The sequence below is a fragment of the Columba livia genome, chromosome 11, assembly GCF_036013475.1.
Source record: "Columba livia isolate bColLiv1 breed racing homer chromosome 11, bColLiv1.pat.W.v2, whole genome shotgun sequence".
Lineage (NCBI taxonomy): Eukaryota > Metazoa > Chordata > Aves > Columbiformes > Columbidae > Columba > Columba livia.
In genome coordinates this window covers 2,589,453-2,613,961 of record NC_088612.1, presented here as the reverse complement: position 1 = coordinate 2,613,961, position 24,509 = coordinate 2,589,453, and the positions used below count along the sequence as shown (strand labels likewise).

At 40.1% G+C, this 24,509-nt stretch overlaps 1 protein-coding gene and 2 long non-coding RNA genes across 8 annotated transcripts in view; 2 read left to right on the top strand and 1 right to left on the bottom strand.

Annotated features, from left to right (window-relative positions):
• LOC110364356 (uncharacterized) overlaps nucleotides 1-20,202 on the top strand; it is a 110,775-nt gene extending 90,573 nt beyond the window's left edge. The window contains exons 5-6 of the long non-coding RNA XR_010475215.1: nucleotides 15,467-18,898; nucleotides 20,082-20,202. This is a non-coding gene — a long non-coding RNA (uncharacterized LOC110364356). The remainder of the gene's footprint in view (nucleotides 1-15,466; nucleotides 18,899-20,081) is intronic.
• The window catches only part of GALK2 (galactokinase 2), a 46,008-nt gene that overhangs the window by 20,904 nt on the left and 595 nt on the right, over nucleotides 1-24,509 (bottom strand). For 2 of the 6 annotated variants that reach the window (XM_065075877.1, XM_013369565.3), the window contains exons 2-6: nucleotides 21,525-21,613; nucleotides 20,407-20,530; nucleotides 17,921-18,011; nucleotides 14,927-15,073; nucleotides 2,154-2,252 (exon numbers count right to left, since the gene is read on the bottom strand). In XM_065075877.1, coding sequence (XP_064931949.1) covers nucleotides 2,154-2,252; nucleotides 14,927-15,073; nucleotides 17,921-18,011; nucleotides 20,407-20,530; nucleotides 21,525-21,594 — 531 coding nt within the window. In that variant the 5' untranslated portion in view covers nucleotides 21,595-21,613. Of the gene's footprint in view, nucleotides 1-2,153; nucleotides 2,253-14,926; nucleotides 15,074-17,920; nucleotides 18,012-20,406; nucleotides 20,531-21,524; nucleotides 21,614-23,691; nucleotides 24,078-24,509 lie in introns of those variants that run through there. The other 4 variants (XM_005510051.4, XM_005510049.4, XM_065075878.1 and 1 more) reach the window with 4 other exon arrangements.
• LOC135580494 (uncharacterized) lies at nucleotides 21,530-23,694 on the top strand. The gene is made up of 3 exons (XR_010475223.1): nucleotides 21,530-21,623; nucleotides 22,662-22,729; nucleotides 22,809-23,694. It is a non-coding gene; the product is annotated as an uncharacterized LOC135580494 (long non-coding RNA).

The following is a 24,509-nucleotide window of genomic DNA, read 5'->3' as shown; positions in this document are numbered from 1 at the left end:
GAGATAAAATCAAACATAAACTATATATAAAACTATAGTTAATCTCTCCTTCCTTCCAACACAAGAGACTGCCTCGCCTCAGAGATGTGTTACACAGGCTGTGTAAGATGTTCCCAAGATTCTGTGACCTTTTCATGGAATAAGCTAGGCATGCATTAATTAAATAATTCAGGATGAAATGTAATCAAGAGATTAAATTCACATCTGGTTTTTCATTGGGATAAGTTGTAAATCATGTGCCCTGCTTTGGCTTCTTAGAATAGGCTGTAGCTCTGCAAGCAGGGACGTCTTACTGGTTTTGGCATCGTTCACCTCCAGAGAATTCCTTGAACAGCTAAAGTGCTAAATAAACAATGACAAATCTGCTTGTACATTATGTACAGCATGTGTGTTACTCCCTGCCATTGAGATTCTGGACCACCTCACAAAATCACTATCAAGACAGACAAGTTTGCTTACATTTAAATATACCCCTTAAGAACTGCTACATTAGATCAGAATGTACCACTGTCCGGTTTCTGACAGTAGCCATAAATGGATATTTAGGGGGAATATAAAAATAGGACAAATACAAAACAATCTTTTTTTCCCCGCTATATTTTTTCCAGCTTCCTAAAAGCAAAGATTACAGGGGTTCCACTTACACTGGAAGGAACAGCAGGCTATGATGTTTAATAGCTACAAATAGGCTAATACTCTCTCAGTGTATCCAACAAGGTCTTTTTTTGAACCATTTTTCAACTTTTGCCTTACACAGTGTTCGGTATTTCTCAATTTAACAGCGAATGTTTTGGAAAAACACACCAAACTTCCTTGTTTGTTTTTAACAAGCTGCTTGCTAATGTCATTGTGTTGCTATTAGTTCTTTGGTTATGAAAAACATTGAATTCTCAGTTTACCTTCTCTTACCCATTCAAGAGCTTTCGAGAGCTTCAAAATATCACCCTCAAAGATACTTGTTTTCCAAGATGAAAAGTTTTAAATTATTCAGTCACTGCTCATATGAAGAATAGCACTGATGAACCTCAGTGTCTTTTATTGTACTTTTCTCATTCTGTTGGGTTTTTCTTTTTTGGTTTTTTTTTAGTTAGGAGGCCAGAATTGCATTCAGCCGCAAGTTCACCAAAGCATGGGTATTTTCTGGTTTGTTCACCATTTCTTTCTAATATTTTCTAACATTTCCTTTGCCATTTTGATCACCACCTCTGTGGTATCTGAAAAGCCTCCACTTACATGATCATCTGTGTGTATGCCAGGAAAATATGCTGCTTCCTTCAGCATCCGTGTAGCTGTATGCTTACTGCTAACAGTATAAAGTGTGAAGGAAAGGTGTAGACTAAGTACAGGTGATGTGACGTTGAAAATACACATCCCATTATGGAATTAAACACTTGGTGTAATTCGAGGAAATAGCTTATTTTCTTTATAAGCTTATCTAAGATATGGCATTAAGGAACAAAAGCTGTAGAGATATAATATCACAATTATTAGGAAAGTAAAGTTTGTCATGAAACACTACGTTAATTTCAATAAATGTATTTTGACAGGTTTTCGGTTTGAACAGTCACAGTCCTGTGCACCTTCTGGGCCAGTGGCTGAACTTCACTGTAAATTCCACTGCAAGCACTCATGCATAACTTGGCAGGTCATGTATCTCATTGCCAGTCCACCTTCTGTCACCACGGTTAAGACAGCGAGATGGCTTCTGCATCAGAATCCAGCCACAGAATTGTCTGGAATTAGCAAAACTGGGGAAAAAAAAAATCTCCATTGTCTTTGTAACTGGACCTGGCAAAACTTCCTAGAACTGTTTAGTTCTAAGAAGTTTCAAGAAAGCATTTTTGTAATAATTATCCCATTTACACTGAATACAAAGCATACCGACCATTCATATTTCATTATATGGGAAACATTCTAAGTTCAGTGCTGAATTAGCCCAATAGTGTGGAACCTGGTGCTTTGCTAGAGTACATCTTTCCCCACATCTTTTCTTTCCTCCTTTTTGCCATTTCTCATTTTCATCATCGTATTCCTTCAAACTTGTCCTACTCTATTGCACACCGGTTTATATATGTAGTTCCTCTTCCATTTGCATACCAATGGTGCTTAAATTAACATCACATTGTTAGTTTAGATTACAAAGATCCACATACAGTTCCTTCTTCTGCCAGAAAAGAGATCGACTGGTCCATTCCTCCACCTTCTGTGCCAATATAACGTTCGCTCTTTGTGCAAATTTCTGCAAGTTCTACCTGAAACAAAACATGAACATGTGAATCTTCAGCCAAGGTTAAAGATAATACTTTTAGACTGCTTACATACGAACTAGCGAGAAAAGAGCTCTGAAACCATTGTCTCTCATACACCAAGTAGTATAAGCTGGTATCAACCAAGATGCCAAATGGCCCCTTTTTCCTTTTATTCTGAAGCAAAACAGCATCAGCTACTTGGCCTCTGCTGGACTCACCATGGCCAGATGCTTTTCATGGTATCCTTGTTTAGACACTTAACCCTTCTCCTCCCACCTTCCTCATTCACCTCACACTCCTCCATCCCAATAGCCAACATTTTGTTGATTTATTAGCTGAATCCATCCATACAGGCATCTTGGTGGCTTACGGAAAAATGGCAAGTTGTTACTTTATACTATTTTAACACACTGACTCTGTAATCAGAAATCAGGCATTGAACCTAACTCAGAAACCCTTTTTCATTGTAAATACTCTAATCAGTGCTGCTTGTCATTTCTGCTTGAGATATTGTACTCTGCTTACATTATTTATCTGAACTAATTGGTAACTATGTGTGATTGGCATTCCTTTGTGACATTTTAGGCATATCTCTGTGCATTCTGATACCAGCAGGTCAGAGGATACTATGGGAGGGTGAATATCGCTATCATAACTGTCAAAAATAATAATTTACAGTAAAGCTTTCAACCATCAGGCCAAGTCAAAACAAAACACAACAGAGGCCTTGGAGAATGGTCGAAGAACATAGACTAGTCAAAAAGAAGTAGGTCAAAAGGAAAGCTTCTGTGTCCACCTCCCACAAACCCAACCAGTTTGTTTTTCTAAGCACAAGGTAATCACACGGAAGATGGGAAAATAACTTAAGTTCTCTTTAAAAAATGTCCAAAAGCCGCTGTCCGTTTTTCAGTCCAGTGGCAAAGGCAGATTCCACGCTAAAGAGGCAGCATCACAGGACTGAAGCAGGCTGACCAGCAGGGCAGGGACATTAGCCAGCACACAGCTGTAAAAGGCAGCAGACAGGGGCAGTAAATCACGGTGCTAAGAGAGGTATGTGCAGGGTGCCTGCCGGCTTGCTCTCTCCACTTCTGTAATGGCACCACGGACAAAGCTGTAAAATTGGTGCTTAGATCAATGTAATCAGGCTGAACAGTTTGCAAATGCACTAACATGAGTTTACTCAGCTCACAACGCAGTTACAGCCAATAAGCCTTAGGCTGATAAGCAGAAGTTTTCAAAAGAACATTAACAAAGCTACTCTAAAACTACGGAGGCTGGATCTCTTTCAATCAAGCACGGTAAATGACCACTCAGAAGAAAGAGACCATTAATGAGACAACATAGAAAGTGCAATAAGCAAAAGCTTTTCTGCACTGCTTTTCCTTTGTGTATTTTAAAGATGAGCTGAAATAGAGATAATGCTTCTTTTATTTTTCTTGAGAACGTATAGGAACATCACACATTTTGCTGTTCTTTCTTTTTAACAAAAGCTGTCTCCTAGTGCCTGACTTTTGCTGAAGATCAGGTTCATCAAAATTAATTTTTCCTCCAGTGTCTCACGTCCCCACCGAGCAGCCCCATTACCAGATTGAACCTTAAACCTCTTCATCCCGCCAATAAAAGCTTAACATCCAGTCACCACGTGTCTCTGCTCCAAATTCTAATGAATGTAATGATACTTTTTTTCCCTATTTAATGCTACAATACTCAGCCACAGCTCCACAGAACAGAAAGATCTCCACACACATCTCTAGATGCTCACTCCTTTCTACATGTGAAGGCGTGCCTATTTACAAACATCTGCTGCTGGGATGTGGAAACGCTGGCATGTTTCAGCCAGTTCTGCTGAACCTGCCTCTCACCCCTCTGAGAGCAGAGCAATGTCACATCCCTGATTTTGGTAGCCACTGGCAGGAGACATCAGGCTGGAGGTCATTAATATAACTCACTGGCAGCAACAGAAACTTGTCCGTGCTGGCTGAAAAGACCACGCCAGCACACTGGTCATGCCCACTTAAATAGGAGCTGTGCTGCGCAAACCTGGCCCGAGGTACAGCTCCTGAGGTACTCACAATGTATGTTCCACTCCTGGGCACAGCTGCCTGAGGTAGTATTTCATCTGCAATTGCTAGATAAAGCTTTGTAGAGCCAGTAATTAAGCATTTCACCCTTCACTTAGTCTGGCTGCATGTCGTCTCCATATACACATCAGCTGCCACTTGATTGCTTAAATCTTTTAGACTTTATGAGCCTGTGCTTATTAAATAAATATCAGGAGAAGTCTTGCCGAGGAGGAATGTTAACAATTAGGACAGCGCCACTCCCCTGTCCCTTTACACAGTCTGGTGAATTGTGCCTGGTTAAGCGTCGGGCCTTGCTCCGTCCCAGCTCACCAGCCGTCCAGCTGCGTGTGCTGGGCTAACAGCGCTGTTCCAGCTTGAGCAACTTTTGTTTTGAAACTCGGCGAGGATTGGCAGGACCACCAAGTAGTAACTGGCAAGGGTTGAGAAGAACCCTCTCCACAAGACAGCCCAAGGCATCCCTGAAACATTATTTGGTTTCTAATTTAAACAGGCCCTTGCTGACACAGGCTGGCCTTCTAATACTAGGATGAGAAGCATGTGAATGGAGAGGAAATTGTCATCTGTATAGAAAGCAGTTTCTACTTACTATTGAGACAAATGGGCAAATGTTTGCTTTTTTGCTAAAACGAGTGAAAGGGCAAAGTTCAGGGGAACTAAATTGTAGCATTGGAAACTAATGTGAAGACTAAACTGCGGAGCCTTGTGTATATATGTGATACTGGAAAAGGATGGTCATATGAGTGAAACAGTGAACCAAATGTCAGGAGGTCTGAGCTCAATTTCTAGCTCCACATTAAGTTACTTGTGAGTCGGGGAAAGTCCCTTTAATTCATCATAGCTCCATTTCCTCAATAAAATAGGAGTATCTTCCCCTCTTTGTAACTGGTTATTGCTACTTGGGATTCTTAGATGACAATGCTATAGATACGTGTGACGTCATTACTATAAACTGCAAAAAACACATTTTTGCTACACAACTTCTCTGACTTTAAGCTTCTACAGAAAATCTCTCTAAGGAAAATATTTGCTAGAACTACGTAATAAAATCAAATAACTTGACTATTTCAGAGCAATGCCTTATTCTGATCCAACCCGAAACACTTGGAAGCTTTTTTAGGGCAGGGACTGTTTGAATCATCCGTTATTTAAATCTCTCTGTAGTGTATGTCCCACCTGTAAAAATCCAGAGCTTCTCAGATCAGATCCCAGATTTCACTGCGCAGTTTGGCCACATCTCAAATGTATATCTGAACGATACCTGGGCACTCATCACCTCCTCCTCCCGGCTGCGCTGCAGTTCCTGCAGAGCAGTAACTCAGAGCATCCTCACAGCCACATTTGGGGGACCACCCCCCAGGCTTCCCACAGCATCACCTGCCAGGCAGCCACTCCTCAGTAGGGCTCAAAGCACAAACCTTATACATCTAAAATAAACTATGTCATCCCTACTGAGTTCCTCAGGAGTCCCAACAGGCGTTCCTGTAGAACTAGGTGAAAGTGGACGTTTGTTCTTCAGGAAGCACCACGAGAAACATGCAGAATGGATAAACCCCATGTGCACACAGACTACGCTTCCGTCCCATGTATTTTGATCCGTACAAGAGAGCACTTCAAGCCAACCACGAAACATGACTAGTTCTATGCACCCAAGACCCATTAGCATGGTTTTTCCATCCCTAAAGCAGTATTTCAAAAACACTAATAAATCATAATTTAAGTCTTCATAGAATTTTACATACTTTACTTTAAAAGCATTCCTATAAGGCTGCTGTTATCTTCAGCTTAGAGACAGCACAGATATTTGCATGATTTGTTCAAAGTCATGTGAATCAGTCACAAAGCTGAAATGAGAATTCAAAAACACCCCTATTCCAGTATTGTGGCTCATTTCTCTAAAGAATAAGGTCTCAGGCAAACCTTTGCATGGTCAGTTTAACACCTTTTTAAGATGGTGGTAATGAAAAATGGAACAAGATACTAAAATCGAAGTAAAAATGGGTCTGAACAGTAGCATTACGACTCTAGAACAAAATTACTTAATTATATCAATCAAAAATTTCCTTCTCCCAGCTGTTCTGTGATCCCCATATGATACGCTACTGCCCTCTGAATTTCTGTATTATTGTTCCAGAAAGTTGTTCCAACCGGGCTGGCTGGACCAGCTCATCAGTTGTGAATAATAACTCTCCTGTGGACACTAAGTCCTAAGCTGTCGTCTATGCTATTAAACAAGTAAAGTGAGATCTTTAATGTAGTAATTAAAAAAGTAAAGCTCAAACATTAGATGTTTCTTTTGATCTCGCCACCCCCCCGAAAACACCCCCCCCCCCCCCAAGAAACAAAACAAACCAAACAAAACCAAAAAACCAACAAACCAAAACCGTAGCCAAGAATGGAAGTGCACGTAATGCCCGTGAGTAAGTAACGGGCTGTCAGCTAGCTAAAATTCATTCAAAGACTCGGTTGGAATAAAAATACAGAATATATTGACCAAAAAAACAGCCTTTGTGGGTCAAACGAAACCTGAAAGTGGCCTCTTTATATGGACCAAAGGGCAAGTACAGGTATTTCCCCAAAACGTTATTTTTTGATAAAGAGCTTCCTGAGCTGAATGTGAACTCCGCACATTTAGAAACCAACAACGGATTTCCTATAGATGAACTTGTTCGGACTCCCTTTTAACTTATTCAAAACATGTAGAACATCCAGTAAAAAGGACTTCTACAACCTGCCAGGTAAAGAACTATCTCCTTTCTTTGATTATTAACATGCACCTGACTAACTTCACTTAATACCTTCTGGCTCTTACAATGTGAGGGGCAAAGAGCAATTGATTCCTATCCACTCCATCCATTACATTTGTCATTTTATGGACCTCTATCGCTTCTTCCTTTAAGTGCATTTTTTCAAAGAGTTCTAGCTTATTTTGGGGGACCTCATTCTGTCCCTTTGATAATCCATGTGGCTTTTCCCTGAATCTTTTCTAGTTTAACTATCTTGGTTGGTGAGAAAGGGAAGAGGCAGCAGTATAGCTTTTCTTAAGACCACCTAAGGGAAAATTTCTTTTGCTATTTTTATGTGGCAAATAAACCACATAAAATTTGTGTTATTTAGTGTTGATATAACCATATGGTAATGCAATCTCACTACTATTCCACCTATTTCACCAAGGTTACTGTCCTGACACTATAGTCAACAGGAGAGTCTATGTGACCACATCAGCCGCCCCAGTGCAAAGTCCCTTTGTTTAAACCGGCTTTGCGGTGGCGGGGCTGCAGAAAACCTTTCCCTTATGCTCAGTGTTGTGAGGTCTGTTCAGGATGAGCTATAATAAGTAGGGAAGTTGGGATGGAAACTTAAATATCTAAAGTCTAGCAATACCCGGAGCTATTTTGTACAATTGATCTGTTCAGCCTCTGAGCACGGGAGAGGGATGAGCATAACACGACAGTAGTAGCAGCTGGTAGGTGAGTTAAACCTTGAAGTCTCCCTGGTGATCAAGAAACATTAAATATTGCAGCTTTTGAATGCCAGACCCGATACGATACATACAAACGCAACCAGTGCTTTTATATCTGTTGGCAAGCACGCATGCCAGGCTGGCTGTGCTTCCATGGGAGATGTTTGCTATCCGTGAGTTACATGAAATATTAAATGTAACATTTTCAACAACAAAAAAAGATACAACATATCAAATGAGAATATCCATAGTTAAAACAATACAAAGCAGCATCATTAGGAGCAGAATCTCAGCGCATACAATTCACTCGCTCACCTAACAAGCAATTAAGCATTCAGAAAGGTATGTGAAGTAATAATCTATTTAAGGAAGCTGCTGTCTCTTCATGATTTAAAACCGAAACTCTTAGGTTTTAGACAACTTTAGCTGCAGCATTTGGAAAAATCTAAAGCTAACAATGTCCAAAATGTATTTTTTCAGGCTGTTCTTTTTCTGAAGCTTAATTCTGAAGTCTGCTCAGAATGTATCCTATAGCAGGAGGCAGCGCTTACCAGCTTGTCTACCAGGCAACTGGCCCCCATGTGCAGAGCAAGGCTGGCCTTTGATCTAGGAGCTCTACTAACTACCTCTGCTTTTTGTTTGAAACAATTTAAAGTTCTCCCTGATAAGGAGCAAGTCAATCTTGGGTTACAAAGACAGAAATTACTACCACTTAAAGCTGTTTTATCTTTGAGCCACAAGATTTCCTATCCAGCATGCACAAAGTCTAATCTGGGAAATCATATTAGTGGAGATATAATTTAGTCTGACAAAGAAGGGTTGTGATTTTTAATTATTAGTTGCCTTCTGTGTAGTTACTCTAGATGGAGATATTTTTTTGTAATAAGAACTTATCAATAGCTCTGCATCATGTTACCTTGTTTGGGATTTTTTTAATAGAAGAAGTGGCCTTTCGGTAAAATGACACTTTTCACTGGTATGTATTTTTCTCTTCTTGCTTACTTACTTTCAATATGAAACACCTAAAATCCAGGGCTTGATTTTCAACTGAGTATTTCTGGTCTTTCAAAAATGTTGAAGAACTGCTGAAAGATTATTTTTTCTGACTGTTTCCAGGCTCAATTCAACATTGTATTAAATTTGGCCATATATACCCTGATACCATCCCATACGGCTCATTTGCGTCTCTGCCGCCCCATCATTTATTTTATTTTCTCTCAGTTTGACGTTATTGACAATGAACACGAAGGCCTAAATGTACAAAGGTATCCAAGGAATAATGAAAGTGAGCAGATGATCACTACCACTTACTTATAAAAAACTTCCTAAAAATAGAGACCTAAAGAATTAACTGAGTGAGAACAGATAAGGGAGTTTCACTTTTAATAGTCCCTTTGCTCACAAAGAGGCCAAGGGCCAACTGCTCTGATTTTCACTCCTGCAATGGGTCTGGACAGTATGTAAACTGTGACAGAATTTGTCCCTATATAACTGTCACTGCCAATATGTTCCATAGCAGTGATCAATCCCTTTCAATCTCACATAGACCTTTAAAGAAGTAAACTTGTGTAAGATTAAACCCCTTAAAAGAGTAAGACAATTAGTGAGCAGGAGACAGGCAAATATTTGTTAGTAAAACAGAATTAGTGTTGCTTAGTATTTTTTTGGAACAGCTCACCCTACATTACCCAGAAACTTGATATATACAAATCCAGAATGACAGCAGCCAAAATAAAGCAACCTTCTCTATAAAATCATAGTATTGGATTCTATCTGCCCCAGTGGTTTTATGGAAGTTCATTCTGGCCAAAGTTAAACGTGCTAGATTTTCTACATATAACAATGCAGGAGTAGTGATAGCTAATCTTCAAGATAAAAAACCCCAATTTTCTTCCCGTTTTAAGTTTTATTGTTCATGACGAGAAGCTCCATGAAGAAAATACCGTCATTAATATGAGCTATTTTAAGACTCCCATTTTCAGTGATCCAAAAGTCTTCAGCATGCAAATGTGAGTAACTGGAGTGATTAAATATCTATTGAGCCAAAAGTCCTGTGTGTACATTTACTCTCTATGGTTCCCCAACGCAAATTCATTAACATTTTGGCCAGTTTAATCTGAAAAGTCAGACTCAGTCTGCTGCTTCCCTTTACAATAAATAGTGTTGGTCATTTTATGGCAAATTCAGTGTAGATTTTCCATGAACGTCTACAGCATACAGGACTAAAAATGGAGTAAAAACATTTACAGATGAGTATTTTACAGTAAGAAGAAAACATTCTCTGTCACTCATGGCAAATTTATAGTCTAGTTACATAGTGATTTTTTTTAAATCCGTGCATGTTTTGTACATACATATATATGTACGAAAATAGCTTCTGAAATATAAGGCACTATATTTGTTAAGGTATAAAATGATGCCCAAATTTTGAGGTTATTTTTACCAGCAGGAATGTCCTGGTTTTTAATAGGAGGTCTTGACTAGGAATAGATTGCTGAAGTTACCATCTGCTTCCAGTTTGCATGCAAAATCCCAATTAGCTAAATTTCATATATGTTTTGCAAGGTAATTATGCTTACTTTTTTCCAAAATGGGAAAATATTTGTCAAGATAGTATCTGGATGTCCTCATAAGCACAGCAATCTTAGCTTGACTTGGTCTGCCCTCTAGCATGCTCAAATACAAGGTTATCAATTTGGTTGATGAGAGATCACAGCCTTTGATTACCAACTGCTCCAAAGTCCTCTGTTTCCCCTGATTACAAACACACGTAGTCAAACGGAACAAATTAAAGAACCCTGAGTTTTAACTCCACAGGGAGAAAGGAACTTTAACGTGTCTCAGTATTAACAGTACTTTAAAATACTGTATCTAGCTACCATTTTGTGTGTGTGCAATTTGAGTTTCTCATATAAATAACCTGAGCATGCATCTATCAAATATTTTTGATGCAGCAATATTATAAAATAATCCTAACCAGTATTATCAGCACGTTATTAATTTCAAAGTCACACTATCGATATGAATCCTGACAGATTTTCTTGCCAGATAGCTAGATATTAAAACCCTATTGCGCATGAGAAGAACTGTTAGGAAGTGGTATTTGATTAAAACCCGTTCCTTATTATATACAGGCTTCAGAAACAACGTAGAAAGGATTCCAGTTGGCCCATCCTCCCACTGAAAACAATGACATTGCCAGGTATTGTTACTGTTTAAATACAGGACAATGTTGAATGTTTTGAAGATCTCACACTCAAATTGATCTGAGCCAACATTTCAGAAAATTGAAGCCAACGGACCCTGTGCCGTTACAGATTAGATTTAGGTCCTTTATTTCTCATTCTGTCTGACTCGAGATTTTTCTCAGTCTAGACAGAGCCAAATATAATTCAACTTCCTATGCTCAACATTTCACATTAAATTAAATAAATCCTGTTCACTTTGGATCTATTTTTCCCAATAAGTTTGTGCGCAGCTGCCCAGCCTTGAGCAACAGAAAAAATGTCCGGGTGGCTGAACAGAACTTAGTACCACAAGATTTAACATCTGGACAGCAACACTATCATCACATCTTTCAAGTCAATCTAGTAACTCAAAAGTTACTAAGTGATTTTCTCTACTCATTACTTCCTACCATGAAACACAAAGCTGGGACAATTTAGAGCATTATTCTATTTCCTTTACAAAAAGAATCTTCTCCTGATGAAAAGTTGTACAAAAGATTGATTTTGTTACAGTAAAATAAAAATCACTTTAAAATCAAAAGCTAATACTGAGCATTGCTGTTCTCTGAGTGATGCCAGCACAGTCTTTGACTGGTATCCTGTTTGGAGGAGAAAAATGGACTCTTTTTAAAGATCGCGTTCTGAATTTTCCGTCTTGTTATTTGAATGCTATTGCACTGCTGCAACTGGTTAGCACTGCACATCTGGCCGAATTGTCTCTTTTCTCTCAACTATTGTGTATGTGTGTGATGGGTTTTTAAAAAAAACTATTGTATGCACGCTGAAACAATGCCCTGTTGCAGACTTCTACACACAGTAATTAGCGAGAGCTTGCTTTTTTTCCTGATCTTGTTTTCAACATCAAAAAAGTGCTATTTTTATAGTAAGCCACCATGAAATTCTAGCCATGTTTTTACAATATTTTTCATTTTGGTTATTTTTGGCTCTTAATCTCATAGGCCCAAACTTCATACTGGGAGTGTTATCTCATAAAAGCTCTAAATTTCAACAACTTTTACTCTACAGCTACTATTTTAAGCGTACATTTATCAGGAAGAAAAAAACATATAACTCAAATATTCTCATAAAAATAGTTTCACAGAAACAAAACAGATAAATGTTCCACTCAGTAAAAGGTCAATTTTTCATAACTTTGGCTACAGAAGCCCTACAGTTCAGCCAAATCTGATTCCAAAGCCAAAAGTGTCTATGTTCTGCTGCTACAGACCATCATATTAAGACTTTGAAAAGTCCATCACACTAATGAGGGGCAAAAAGTCAATCTTTTCTCATAAAATTACCACTATGACCAGATATTGTTAGTTATAAATAATACCATTTCCAACTTTCGCAACTCTTAAGCATTTGAGAAAAAAAAAAAAGATGAAGGGGTAAAGTGATATTTCTTGCTTAAAATGAAACAAACACATAAATATCCAGAGCCCTAAAAATGCAAGGTCCTGCTTTGCTTTCTAGTAGAAAAGATGTGGAAAGCCCCTATTTCTGGTCAGCTAAAAATTTCCCTGCCATGGGGGAGCTCCCAGCTGATACGCAGCCAGCATTACTGGATCCTGCACAGATCCCGTTTGACACCAGCACCGGAGGCATAAGGAGCTGCAAAGAAGTGGCCAGAACACGTTTTAGACTTCTGAGGGCTCACATGCCTAGATTGCTCTAATTTATACTCAGACTAGCTCTGCCTTATACAAGGCGGTTCTGCAAGGCTAAGCATAAATTCAGCACAGCAGAGAATCTGGATTTAGCTAGATACAAGAAGTTTCTAAGGCTAAATCATAAATTAACCAAGGACACTGAACTTGTTTTGACTGTCCTGTAAGATTTGGGAAAACTTAAAGCCTGGACAAAAGTAATCAGTCTTCAGAGCTGTCATCCTCTGTCTTAACCACCACAGCCATGTGTCTTGGTCTATGCAAGCACACAAAACCTTGGGTAAGTTCTTAACTACTCCTGTGTTGCATATAGTGATTTCTCATCTCTACATTAATTGCTCATTTTTCATCACAAGTGCAAAATATTGGCTACAGACAGCATTTCCTGACAAAAACGTGCAATAGGGTCTTCTGTGTTTGTCCAGCTATATTTGAGACACAAGATTAACTTTCAGCAAATTTTCCAACCAGCAAGCAGAAGAGATTTTGGGTTCATTTAACAGAACACATGAGAAGGAAAGACCCTCAGTGGAGTCCCTGTCTTCCTTCTTTTCCTCCACAAGTTTCTATGAAAATGCCAAATGGAGTTTTTCACCTTTCTTTAGAGCAGGTCTGGCATAACGCTGGCCGGTACTCCCAAGCCATGTGTATACTCAGCTCAAGATACACACACAGTCATTTATTCACTGAAGAAAGCTGTGCAGTACTTCTTGGAATAACAAAAACCTGGCTTCTGCTTTTCCAGATACGGATTTCTACAACCTAGTAAAATTTGGGCTTTCTGGCCTCTCTCAGTTTTATGGATTTTGTAGATACCAATTTCTGAACACATGCACTCCAGTGATTTTGATCAGTAATTCCCAAGCCTGGGTCATTGGTTACCACCATCAGAGATGTGTAAGACCATCTATGAAAAACCAGACACTTTTTGCCAGGCCAGGTACACATATATAAAAAAGCACATCTGTCACCTCCAACCCTCTTACCGCAAAGTGTCATTCATTGAAGTGGAATCCTCAATTCCTTGTTTTGATCTACCATTGCACTGCATCTCATCTCACAAACCAGAGCCTCTGTTAAGTGTCCGATCCCTTACTTACCTTTTGACCACACATTACACCAACACAGTGCGACGGTGACTGTAGCCACATCCTCCCACATTAAAAAGGCGCCCTGCCTCACAACCCTGCTTCTTTCTGCCTTAACTCTGCTCCATCCCCTCCTGAAGCGAGCACTGGGAACTGTGCGGTGTGGGATGAGCGCTTGCTGAGGAGCAGATTGCAGCAGCTACATGAAGAAGCAAGTCACAACTGATCAGCAAAACCCTTCTGTGTGGATTTGTTTACCTCACGACTCGGATAAGTGCTTGTATACACGCGCAGTTAACAGCTGCCATCATCACGTACCACTTTAAGTTGGCTTTGTACCACAATTTGGGAATGTCTGCCTTAGACAATAGGCAAAAATATGCATAAAGTCACATTCGGATCTGTTCTTTTCTCTTCCTGACAATGTTTTAATTTAAAAGCCTAGTTTCACTTAACCAGACATTTTTACTGGAGAGAACTTCATTCCCACATGGCACCTTCAAGGACAATGACTCCTCCAGAAATTTGTATTACGTGAGCCAAATTCTACTAACAGTTGTACTGCTAACAGGTCACATACTTAGGGGTTGGTTTTGGACTAATGTTTGTTTAAGAAAGTGAAGAATACATTTTGGATTGTAAATACGCTCATTCCAAAAAACCTACGAAGAGAATAAGGAGAGTCAGATGGAAGAATTTTACCTCTACTTTGCGCTGATTATATAATTTATCAAGAAATTGTTCCACAGGCCTCCAACAGATGCTCTGCTGTTAAAGCCACGAAAAGTCATTCGGGGAGAGGGTAAAGGCCTCGGGGGTGTGGTCCGCATGCTTCAGCACATATATCCTCGGTCCTGGCCTCCAGATAGCACATCTGGTTCAGGCATGGACCTGAGAGTTGGCCAAAATACAGGCTTACAATAATGTGCCTTTTTTCAGCTTTAATGTAAGCCTGTTTTCTTGCCAAATTCAAATCCTGCCAAAATTTGGCCAAAGATGTTTGCTCAATTGTGCAATATCTTAAGTTTATATCCAGCAACTCTTTGCAAAAACAATTGTATCGTGTTTTTAATGTTTACGGGCATTAACAATATTTAATTTTAAGTAGAATTTTACTGCTGACACTCTTGTGTTTTACAGTAAATTACCTTAGAGAGGGTTTTTCCATTAGCTTTTAGTGTCACGAGTCCTGCACAGCACACCAAAGCACTGGAGCTAGAGAGACCAGAACTTGGAGGGATGGTTCCATCTAGCAGACAATTCATTCCAGTTGGGTTATTAAGACCAAAATGTTCCTAACAATGAAAAAATAAACAATCTCAGTTTCAAGTACAGACAGGCTCAGGCTTGTAATTATCTGATACTTAGAAAGAGAATCTTTCTGCTGAGTTGCTGGAACCAAGGACCTGCTTCTGGTATCTCCAAAATAAAGCAGAATTTTCATTTTCCTTAAGAACAAAGCCAGTGGTAGGGCTTCAGCCAAAGGTATGTCTGCAATTCCTGTACACAAAACATATATGAGCTGACAGAAATGTACCCCAAGCAGAATTCAGTACAGGCTAAACGCCTGTGAATTTACCGAGCTTCGTGGGTGGGTTTGCAGTGCTGGCTCTGCTCTGAGCTGCCGCCGTGACAGTACCAGAAGCTGCCAATCATTTTGTACCCTACTTGTGTCCTTTTCTCCACAGCTCCTCACTTAAGGCATCCTGAAGAGCTTAAGGTCCACTTTGTGCTTCACTTCTAATGCTGGCTTGTGGTATTAGGGAGCCACATCGTTCTGATGGGGAACCAGCAGCCATGCAGCTGTATTCAAAGCCAGATGCTTCCATCTCCTGAAGCAGCCACAGGACTGACACCAAGAAAATCACGATGGTACTGGAAGGACACTGTGCTTTAGGAGGCACAAAGACGTACCAGCGGTGATAGCCTTTGTCATGCTATTTTTAGAATAAAGTTTAAAATTTTACATACATGAGAGATATCACAGACAATAGATTTAATTCAGAAGTCTCAAATCTGCATAGTCTTTTAATTACTCTTTAGTTGCTTCATCTTTTTTTTAACATAAATTTCTCTCTGTTGGTAGTTTGAAATAAACATGCAGTACTTATTAAAAAAAAAATCACTGAATGTATATGGGGGTATATGAATAGCTACATTCTGATGCAGATTTATATGTCAATAAACTATGCTACAACGACAATAATCAGAAAAAACAGCAGTGTTTCCATAAAGAAATGCCCACCTTCAAAAGATTTCTACTACTTTTCCTGAAACAGCTTCAACCAGAAATACCAATGGTAGAGACCAGGAAACACAAAGAGCCTCCTTTAATGTCTTCTACCATCACTTCAAATTATTTTAAGTTTCCCTTTCTACAAATACAAGGGAATTCATACCTAAAATACTATTGCTGCCCATGCCCCTTCATGAAGAACACTACACAGGCTTGTTTAAAAACAGAAAAGGCTTGAGTAACCAGAAACTGATCCACAGTTTCTGGATTGTCTTGAACATGAATCAGGCTTGCAAGCTTATCACGCGATGTTTAAATAGAAAACGTACTTCGGCTTCAAAAAATGAAAATGGACTTTGCCAAGTTCTGCAATAGTTCTGTCCCAAAAGGATAGCATGTTCAACTTAATATAAACAGATCATCCCACTGGACCCTCCAAGTACTTGTATTTCACTGTTTTTTAAGTCTGTAACGTTTATGCGTGTATTTTCTGCCAGTGCTAAAGTCTGCAAACCTGCTTTGCAAATTAACCTTAAAGTATGAGAGCTTGTTCCTTAGGAAACAAACCTCAGTAGCAGACTGCAAAATAAATAAAGTCAATTGGTCATGCTAGCCTTAATATGAGAAAGGATATATTGTAAAGAAACCTAACCTATATCTCTACAGTCAATGCAATTTAAACATCTGTGTTACTGAGCAAAACAAAACTGCAAATATTCATGTCACTGCAAACTTAAGTAATTTATTGGGGTCTAAACACAGGGGCAGGAGTCTGTTTGGGAACGGTGGATTGTGAGGTATTTGTGGCACTGATTGCTCCAAATATTGTATTTTGAAGACCCCAGTGGCAGGTTTGAGGCAGGCTTTGTTGGCTGCCTGCAGTCCTCATCTATCGGATTGTCCTGTGGGGTGACCTGCATGGCCTATCCTTTAAAAAGCACATTTACCCATCATTTGGGCAGGCTGTGGTGACCTGTTCCTGACCCAGCCATCCCTGTTCATCCCATCTGCCCTTCCAGAAATATCTCTGGATTGACATCAGCTGAGATGTTTTTTCCTCAAAGGGCCACAAATCACCTGCAAACAGCAGGTGAGATTTATAACAAGCCTCAAATGTGGGTTCAGGCTGGCTCCCAGGACAACATTGACAATTAGTACTTGGTTTCATGACTAGTTGGTTCTTTGAGTCAGTTTGGAGACAGATGAGCTCACAAAGGAGAAGATAAAGCTCAAATGAGCAGACAGGAAAATGTCTGTCTGTTCAGTGTTCCTGTCTTTACCGTAAGTGTGCTGTTTCCTGCAGAGCTGCACTTTTAACTTGGGAAATTTTGAAAATCCTTCTCAAATTCCACACACTGAAAACTGGGATGAATAATTGTTCTTACTGGATTGTTTTTCTATATGCTGTTTACTCACTTTTTACACATTCTTTTGCCCGCTGCATGGGTTGCCTTCACTCAGTTGTTGTGCACAAGTTGTAGTTTTCCAATGCTAACGGAAATTAATGATTTTTAAAATGTGTTCATAGAAAGAAAAGGACTAAAATGTGATCTTTGTGTCCTGACAGACAAGCCTCCCAACCTTCTTAAAAACACATTTTAATTAGATTATTCCATTGGAAAGCATTCTTTTTAACTTCAAAAATACAGAAATGCCATTTTGATAATGAGTTTGATCATGATTTTACTAAGCAGTTATTTGCTATTGTAATCTATGTCATAGAATATCTGCAGACCACTCTTCTCATTTTTAAAACAAACCCACTCATATATGCTTCTCAAATTTTAACATTAAAAAACCTGTATGTCAAGAACAGCTGTAGAATGCAGGGAAGTATTTTGAGGGTGAACAGAAATGCTTGTTGTATTTCTACGTTGGTTTCATAAATTAAATGGATTTGGCTTACCTGAATACCCTTCAGTCCACACAGGAAGTAGTTATGCCACTGAGGTTTGGTTTTGTTAATCTGAACGTTATTAACATTAGTACTGAAATCCCTGTGAAAACAGAAAAACCTTGAGGCTTTAACTTGTCAGTAAATTTAGTTTGAAATAACATGGCTTATTACCGCCACCTGCTGATGAATAAAACCCTTTCAATGTCAATTTTTTTCAGTGAATGTTTGTTTTAATAGATCTTTATTAATCAATTATATAAGGATACTTTAGAATGGAGCATAAGAATTTTTGCTTAAGTTGTAGAATTTGTTAAATAAATTTAGAAATTAAACTGCTTTTGGCATCCCTAATCAAGGCAGCATGCCTTCCATCTCATGTGCATGTTTTCTTGATCTCTTTAGAGAAGTGAAAATCTGAATAATTGTATCTGTCCAACCTAGAATATTATGTATGCTACAAGCCATAATTAAAATAATTTAGTTTAAAGTAGTTGATCTGTTTCCTCCAGGATAATTCTGGTAATGGTTTTCCTAATCCATCCTCATTTCAAAATAATAAAAATAGATGTTTCAAAAGATTCTCAGGAAAGCTTGCCCCTTCTCCAAGGTTATGGCATGAGATGGAAACCGATTGATAATTATCCTCCTCTGGTATTTCTGAAGGCATTTGAGAGGTATCATGTCACATCTTCTCTGTACATGTACTTCTCAATTACAAAGACCTTATGTGAAGGGGAGGTGTTGGGAACTTCAAAAGACCGTAACTTTTGAATCTGGTTTTCACCCAAATAACATAAAAGGTATCTGATCAGCTGGCATGATTTATGATGAGAAACACATATGTGGTTTTCCTTGCAGTCTGTTCTCTGTCCTGCTGTTTCTAAAAGTTAATGTGAACTATCACAGTGGAAGAGGGCTAGAGAACAGATTTTACCAGTTCACGAAACAAGAATGAAATAGGAAATAATGATTCTATGGAAGCTTATGGTGAGCTCTTCTTTGCCAAAGGCCTATATATATGCATTCACCAAAGGCATAAATCTGCCAATGCAACAGGCTGAGAAAAAAAGATATACTGTCAACAGTTTTGTTATGTGGTATAGCATTCTAAGTGTTGAAAAATATTTCTTTGTTACGAAATTATGGCCATGTTTTAGCTTTGTTTTTAAGCAATAGTGTCTCAACAAAACAGAGATGCTTAAAGCTGTATTCTGAGACCTCTTTTTGGTTTATGGTTTAAAACATTATTTCAAACTGAAACCAGGGTAGCTATGAAAATATAGTGATTGTGCATGAATAGTACACTTTAAGATCAGATCAGTACTACAGCTGGTAAAAGGCAGAGGACGGACTGATGTTAGAAGCAGAGACAGGGAGACTAGGGGTAAAAGAAGCCATCACCTTTTTGGCTGTGGCAAGCTCTTAATTCAGCTCAGCTACAGCATGAAAACATATTCCACAAAGTGAGTGAAAAATACTTGCCATGGATGTAAAAAAATCCCTTCAACTGCCTTAGCAGCAGCTCAGAACATGTTTTTGTAACAAACCGAGCTTTAAGCAGCTTTTAATATGTGCTTAAGTAGTTCCCACTTTTGGCAACATGTTCCTGTCCCTGCGCTGCCATACACTGTGCTTCCAGGGAGTGAATTACCATTGGCAAAAATGGCTTAAGCTCAGCTTGTGCCAATCCTGATTTTTCCAAAACACCCGCAGAAGTTCATGTGGATGAGTGACCTGCTCTGAACTGCCATCCAACCACACAAATATCAGTCTGTTACAAGGAAGGAGGCAGAAAAATGTGGCTGAACTTGAAAAGAAGGGCAGGATTATTTCCCTATGTTCAGCATTTGTGAGACCATAGCTGGAATACTGCGCCCAGTTTTGGTGTTTCTCAATACAAGAAAGACATTGGCAAACTGCAGGGAGTCCCGCAGAAGGCCATCAAGATGGTTACAAGGGATATCCAAAGGTCCCTTCCAACCTAAATTAGTCTATGATTCTGTGAACAAGCAGCTGTGGAGGAAGTGGAAGAGAGGGAATACAGATTCTTTGAGCCAGGATTGTTTCTAAAGCCATTGTGTTATGAAAATACAGCCCCAGGTTCTCCAGAGCAGAAGTGTTAGCTTACATATGCAGTAATTGATTACAAAACATTTCACTCATTCTCCAGGAGAAACTGAACTGCTGCCAGTTGCGGGGATTACATCAAGAAAGATGAGCTGAAAGAAGGGAAGACAGGATTGCGCTTTTAGAAAGATTGAAAAATCAGAGGCCAATCTGAACAAACAGGTGGGAGACAGAAGCAGCGAACCTATTGCTCTAAACTAATATGCACAGTGTAGAGTCAATGCGATTCCACCTGCTTGTATCATTCATTTTACACAATTAAACTCTATATTTCAACAGAAGTTTGTCAGATTCTGAGAAGCTAACCTGTATTACAATTGCATAAAGAGTTTCATAGAAATTAGTAAATAAACACAATAAATACTTACAAGTATGAGGAATCGGTATTTGCCAGTTGCACAACTTGACTTTTTACAGGTTTGACTGCAATTAGTATATCTTGTTCTATAGCCATGGGGAGCACAGCATAACCACAGTAGTCTATATGTTCTCCTACCAAAGAAACAGACATTTGTAATATTTAGGAATAATTCTTTCTACCATAGCAGTGTGGGAACAGAAGTTCCAGCTAAAGGGCCTTGGACAGGTTATACAGAAGTATGGTTTTTATGAGTGTAAGAAGTGACAGCCCAGGCCAGTGAGAATGGTATCTCAGGTCAGAAAACTGCCTCCCATACGTATGATGTGTGAATGTCCTTGGGCCTGGTCTGTGAATGAGTGGGAACGTAACTGAAACAAAGATAACATCAGTGTGGTGTGTTTTTAATAACAATTATTGGAAAAACATCTTAGTAACACCTTAGTCCAGGTCTGTATCTGTAAATCCTATAAACTGTCACTGGCTAATAAAGAAGGCCTCAGCCTGGCTCAGCTCTCTGCTCTGCCTGGTTCTGTGCGCCTTCCTGAACAAGATCTCTGTCTGTGCGTGCATCTCTGCTGTCACAGAAATACAAGTAAATCCTAAATAAAAAAGAATTGTGTCTCTCCAGTCTGCCAGTGATTCACAACCAACTGTTCTAAGTTCTGTGGACACATCTCTATGGCAGAGTAAAAAAGAAGAGATCATTGTAGAATCATTTCATGCTTTATCATACTCATTGCTACGTGGTTGGTTATATTTGGTAACTTGCATTATAATGGAAGAGAAAAAAATATTAATTTGTGCATGCACCGTTCATCGAGTAATTTCTATTAGATTTTCAAAGCCTTTAAAAAATGGTATCAACCATAAGCTGGCCAGTTACTCCCGTTTTCAAACCATCACTAGTCTCTATAAATGTTTTTTCCAAAACTGACATTTGAGCGTGCAGTTGATTATAATGAGGGGTAGTAAAAACTAGTATTGTCTTCTTTTCCATTTATATCAAGCAACTTCTCCGAAAAAAAAGTAAAATTAAGACTAACGTTACTTTGATTCTATGTTTTTAAACTACTAGGCTTCCATGATGGCAGATAAAATAACAGCAGATTAATTTTTCTCTTTTACCTATTAGGTTGACTCGCCCAGGTGCACGAACGTAAAACTCAGGAGCCGTTCCAAATTTGGATAGAAACATCTCCTTCAGCTTCTGCAATCTGAAAGCAGGTTAGAAACGTTTAGAAGGACTGTATTTGCTGAAATGGCAGGAAGTTTCAATGTTTCTTGAAGGTTTACAGCAGCAGTTCCCATAAAGTTCTTTAGGTTTTCCATTTGGAGGTGCTAGACAGGCCACTGAAAGTTCCAACGCAAATTAAAAATATTGATATTGCTTTATTTCTGAAGATTGTACAGGTATCTAGCTTTTGCTCTGCGTGCAAAGTTGGGAGGCTTTGGTGTGTCATGCAGGAACAGTGGGCAAACAAAGAAGAGATTAAGCCATTATCTTAGGGAAGCATAAGAAATTTGACAGTGATCTGCTTCAAAACTACCTTAAAGCAATCTAGGTGGCACACTAACCCATTCATTTTCATTAATGTAAGCAAGACTTAAATGGTGAAAATGTGGCAAGAACACAAGAGAAACAATCTTTAAAATGGGACTAAGAATATTCTACTAGCACACCCTATTGGCTTTAGAGCATATAGCCATTTTTTTGTTGTTTTTTTTGTTTTTTTTTAGTCTACTACCAAAAATCCAGTACCAGAAACCCTGCTAAGGATTCTACATTTAGTCTAAAACTAGAGCTAGAAGCCTAGTTAATTCAGAGTGTAAGAAGACAACAATGAGAAACAGATGCTACAAAATTTCACAGTCAATTATTTAGTTTGTACTTCTTTGTTAAATCTGTGTCACTGTCCAACTACATATTCAAATGTTTTGTAAGATTTCTTTAGATGGAAAGCTACAAAATATTATTTGTAGTGATTTTTTTCTTCTTAACAGATCTTTCAGTACTTTTCCATCTTTGTGCCCAGTAACAAAGCTGTATTAGGTCCTTCTGTAATTCCCCTTCCTTATAATCTCCCCTAGTATTGACTAGTTTATCAGTCTTCCAATTAGCAGAAGCAATTTCTGCCATTTCATTGTACAATCCCATTTCTAGATAACAATATTGTTGTCTATGGGGGAATCTGTTGGCAGAATTCTAGGTGTTAACTTTATTCCTTTTCGTGTCAGTACTTAAAATGCGTCTTTGTTTCACAGATATTTTTACAGTGGTGTTGGTACCAAGAGACTAAGAACAAACAGAGCAGTCATGGGGGTATATTTATGTAAGTGCTGATTGATCTTTTTTTTGTTTGTTTTTAAATGTGGGTTTTACAAGAAGGCCTGATGAAAGGCTATTTACAGGCTTTGGCCGTGATGTTGCAACACGCATGCTGCATTTTAAGCACCTACATCGGAGATGATTGCCAAAAGTGTTAAGCAAAGGCATCCCTCACAACCTCACACATCCAAATCTGGCAATGCTGGACTCCTCCTTTCCATGTAATGTACACTGAAACACTGCAATCGTACACAAGGAACAGAAGTCGGTTGGTTGTTTTTTAAAGATGCTTTTGCAGTGCTAAAACAGGTAAAAGGATCGTTTGAACTGTTTGTGCATTCTACTTGCACATGCTGAGTGCAACTCCAGGAGGAAAGAGCATGTGTTGCCACGTGCCACAGCCGCACCAACGCACAGCCAGGCCTCTGCTGTTCCACCTTTTTTTTATAGACAAAAGGATAAGAGGATAATCAGTATTCCCAAAATTCTGGACAAAAAAAAAAGGAGGAAGGATGAATGAATGATTTCCCTTCCTGCCACAGGGGCACTGTGCGAGAGGCAGCTGGGACGTGTGGGCTGCAGGGAGCTGTGTCTGGGGGAGATGGGGCCTGAGGGGTCGGTGACCAGCGAGTTGCTCAGCGGGACAATGGGCCGCTCGCCTCTGCCGGCCCGGGCCCGCTCGCTGCCGGGGAAATCCAGGTGTCCCCAGGCCGATGTGGCTGCGGCGACGGTGCTCCCGGGGCCGCGCCAAATGGAAGTGTCACATGTATTGAGACGAATAGAAATATCGCAACTCCAAAGCCTCTCACCCCTCAGCCAGGGGCCGCGGGGACAGCCCGTCCCACCTGTGCTCCCACCTCCCGTCTGCCGGCACACCGCCCGCTCCTGCCCTAACGGCGGCGCCTCCCGCGTCCCGGCTGCCGCCTCGGCCTCCCGGTGCGGGGCCAAGGGGAGCGACCCACCCACCTGGGCTGCTCCACCAGCTGGACCCGGAGGGTGCTGGGGGCGTCCGTCGCCATGGCGGCTCCCCCCGCGGGCCCCTGGCTGAGGCGGGCAGGGCGCGGTGTGACGGCTCCGGCTGGAGCGCGGTGACGGGACGGGCAGCCACCGTCCTTCCGGGCGCTGAGCTGGCAGCCCGGCCCGGCCCCGGCGGCAGGCACCGCTGAGGCGGCGCTGCTGGGCCCTCAGGCCCGTCTCGCAGGCACGGCGGCACCCCGCAGGCTGGGAGGCCGCTCTGCTCTCAGCGCCTCAGCCGCCACAGCCCCGACGTGACAGGAAAGGAAAGCTGCCGCGGGGCGGGAAGGAAATGGGCATTTTCCTTCGTTCCTGTCAGAATTTCGCTGACAACAGAAAAGCGCCCGGCGCGGCCTGCGCGGTTGGTCACCCTGAGGGCCGCCCCTCGGCAAAATGCACGAGTAATAAAAGTAAAAAATAAAAAATAGGCAGCATGATCCCCTACGGCGTTATTTTTTCCCCCCCTTTTTTTTTTCTGTTGTGTGGCTCTGCCAGCTTCCCTCAAGCAAGCAGACTCACAGCTCCTGTTCACCCCTCCAGATTAATGGCTGCAGTTCCTCTGAGGAACTGAGCTTTTCAAATGCATTTGCAGACTCACTTGTTTATCGTTATTATGTTGGTGTATATCTTAAAAACACTAATATTCAACTCCTGGAGCTTTAAGTGCTTGGACTGAGAAAAGCAAAGTAATATTTAGATGTCATTTTGGATTAATGTGTCTGAGGTAAAACTTCTTTCTCCTGATTATTACGGTTGGCCGAATAGCAACA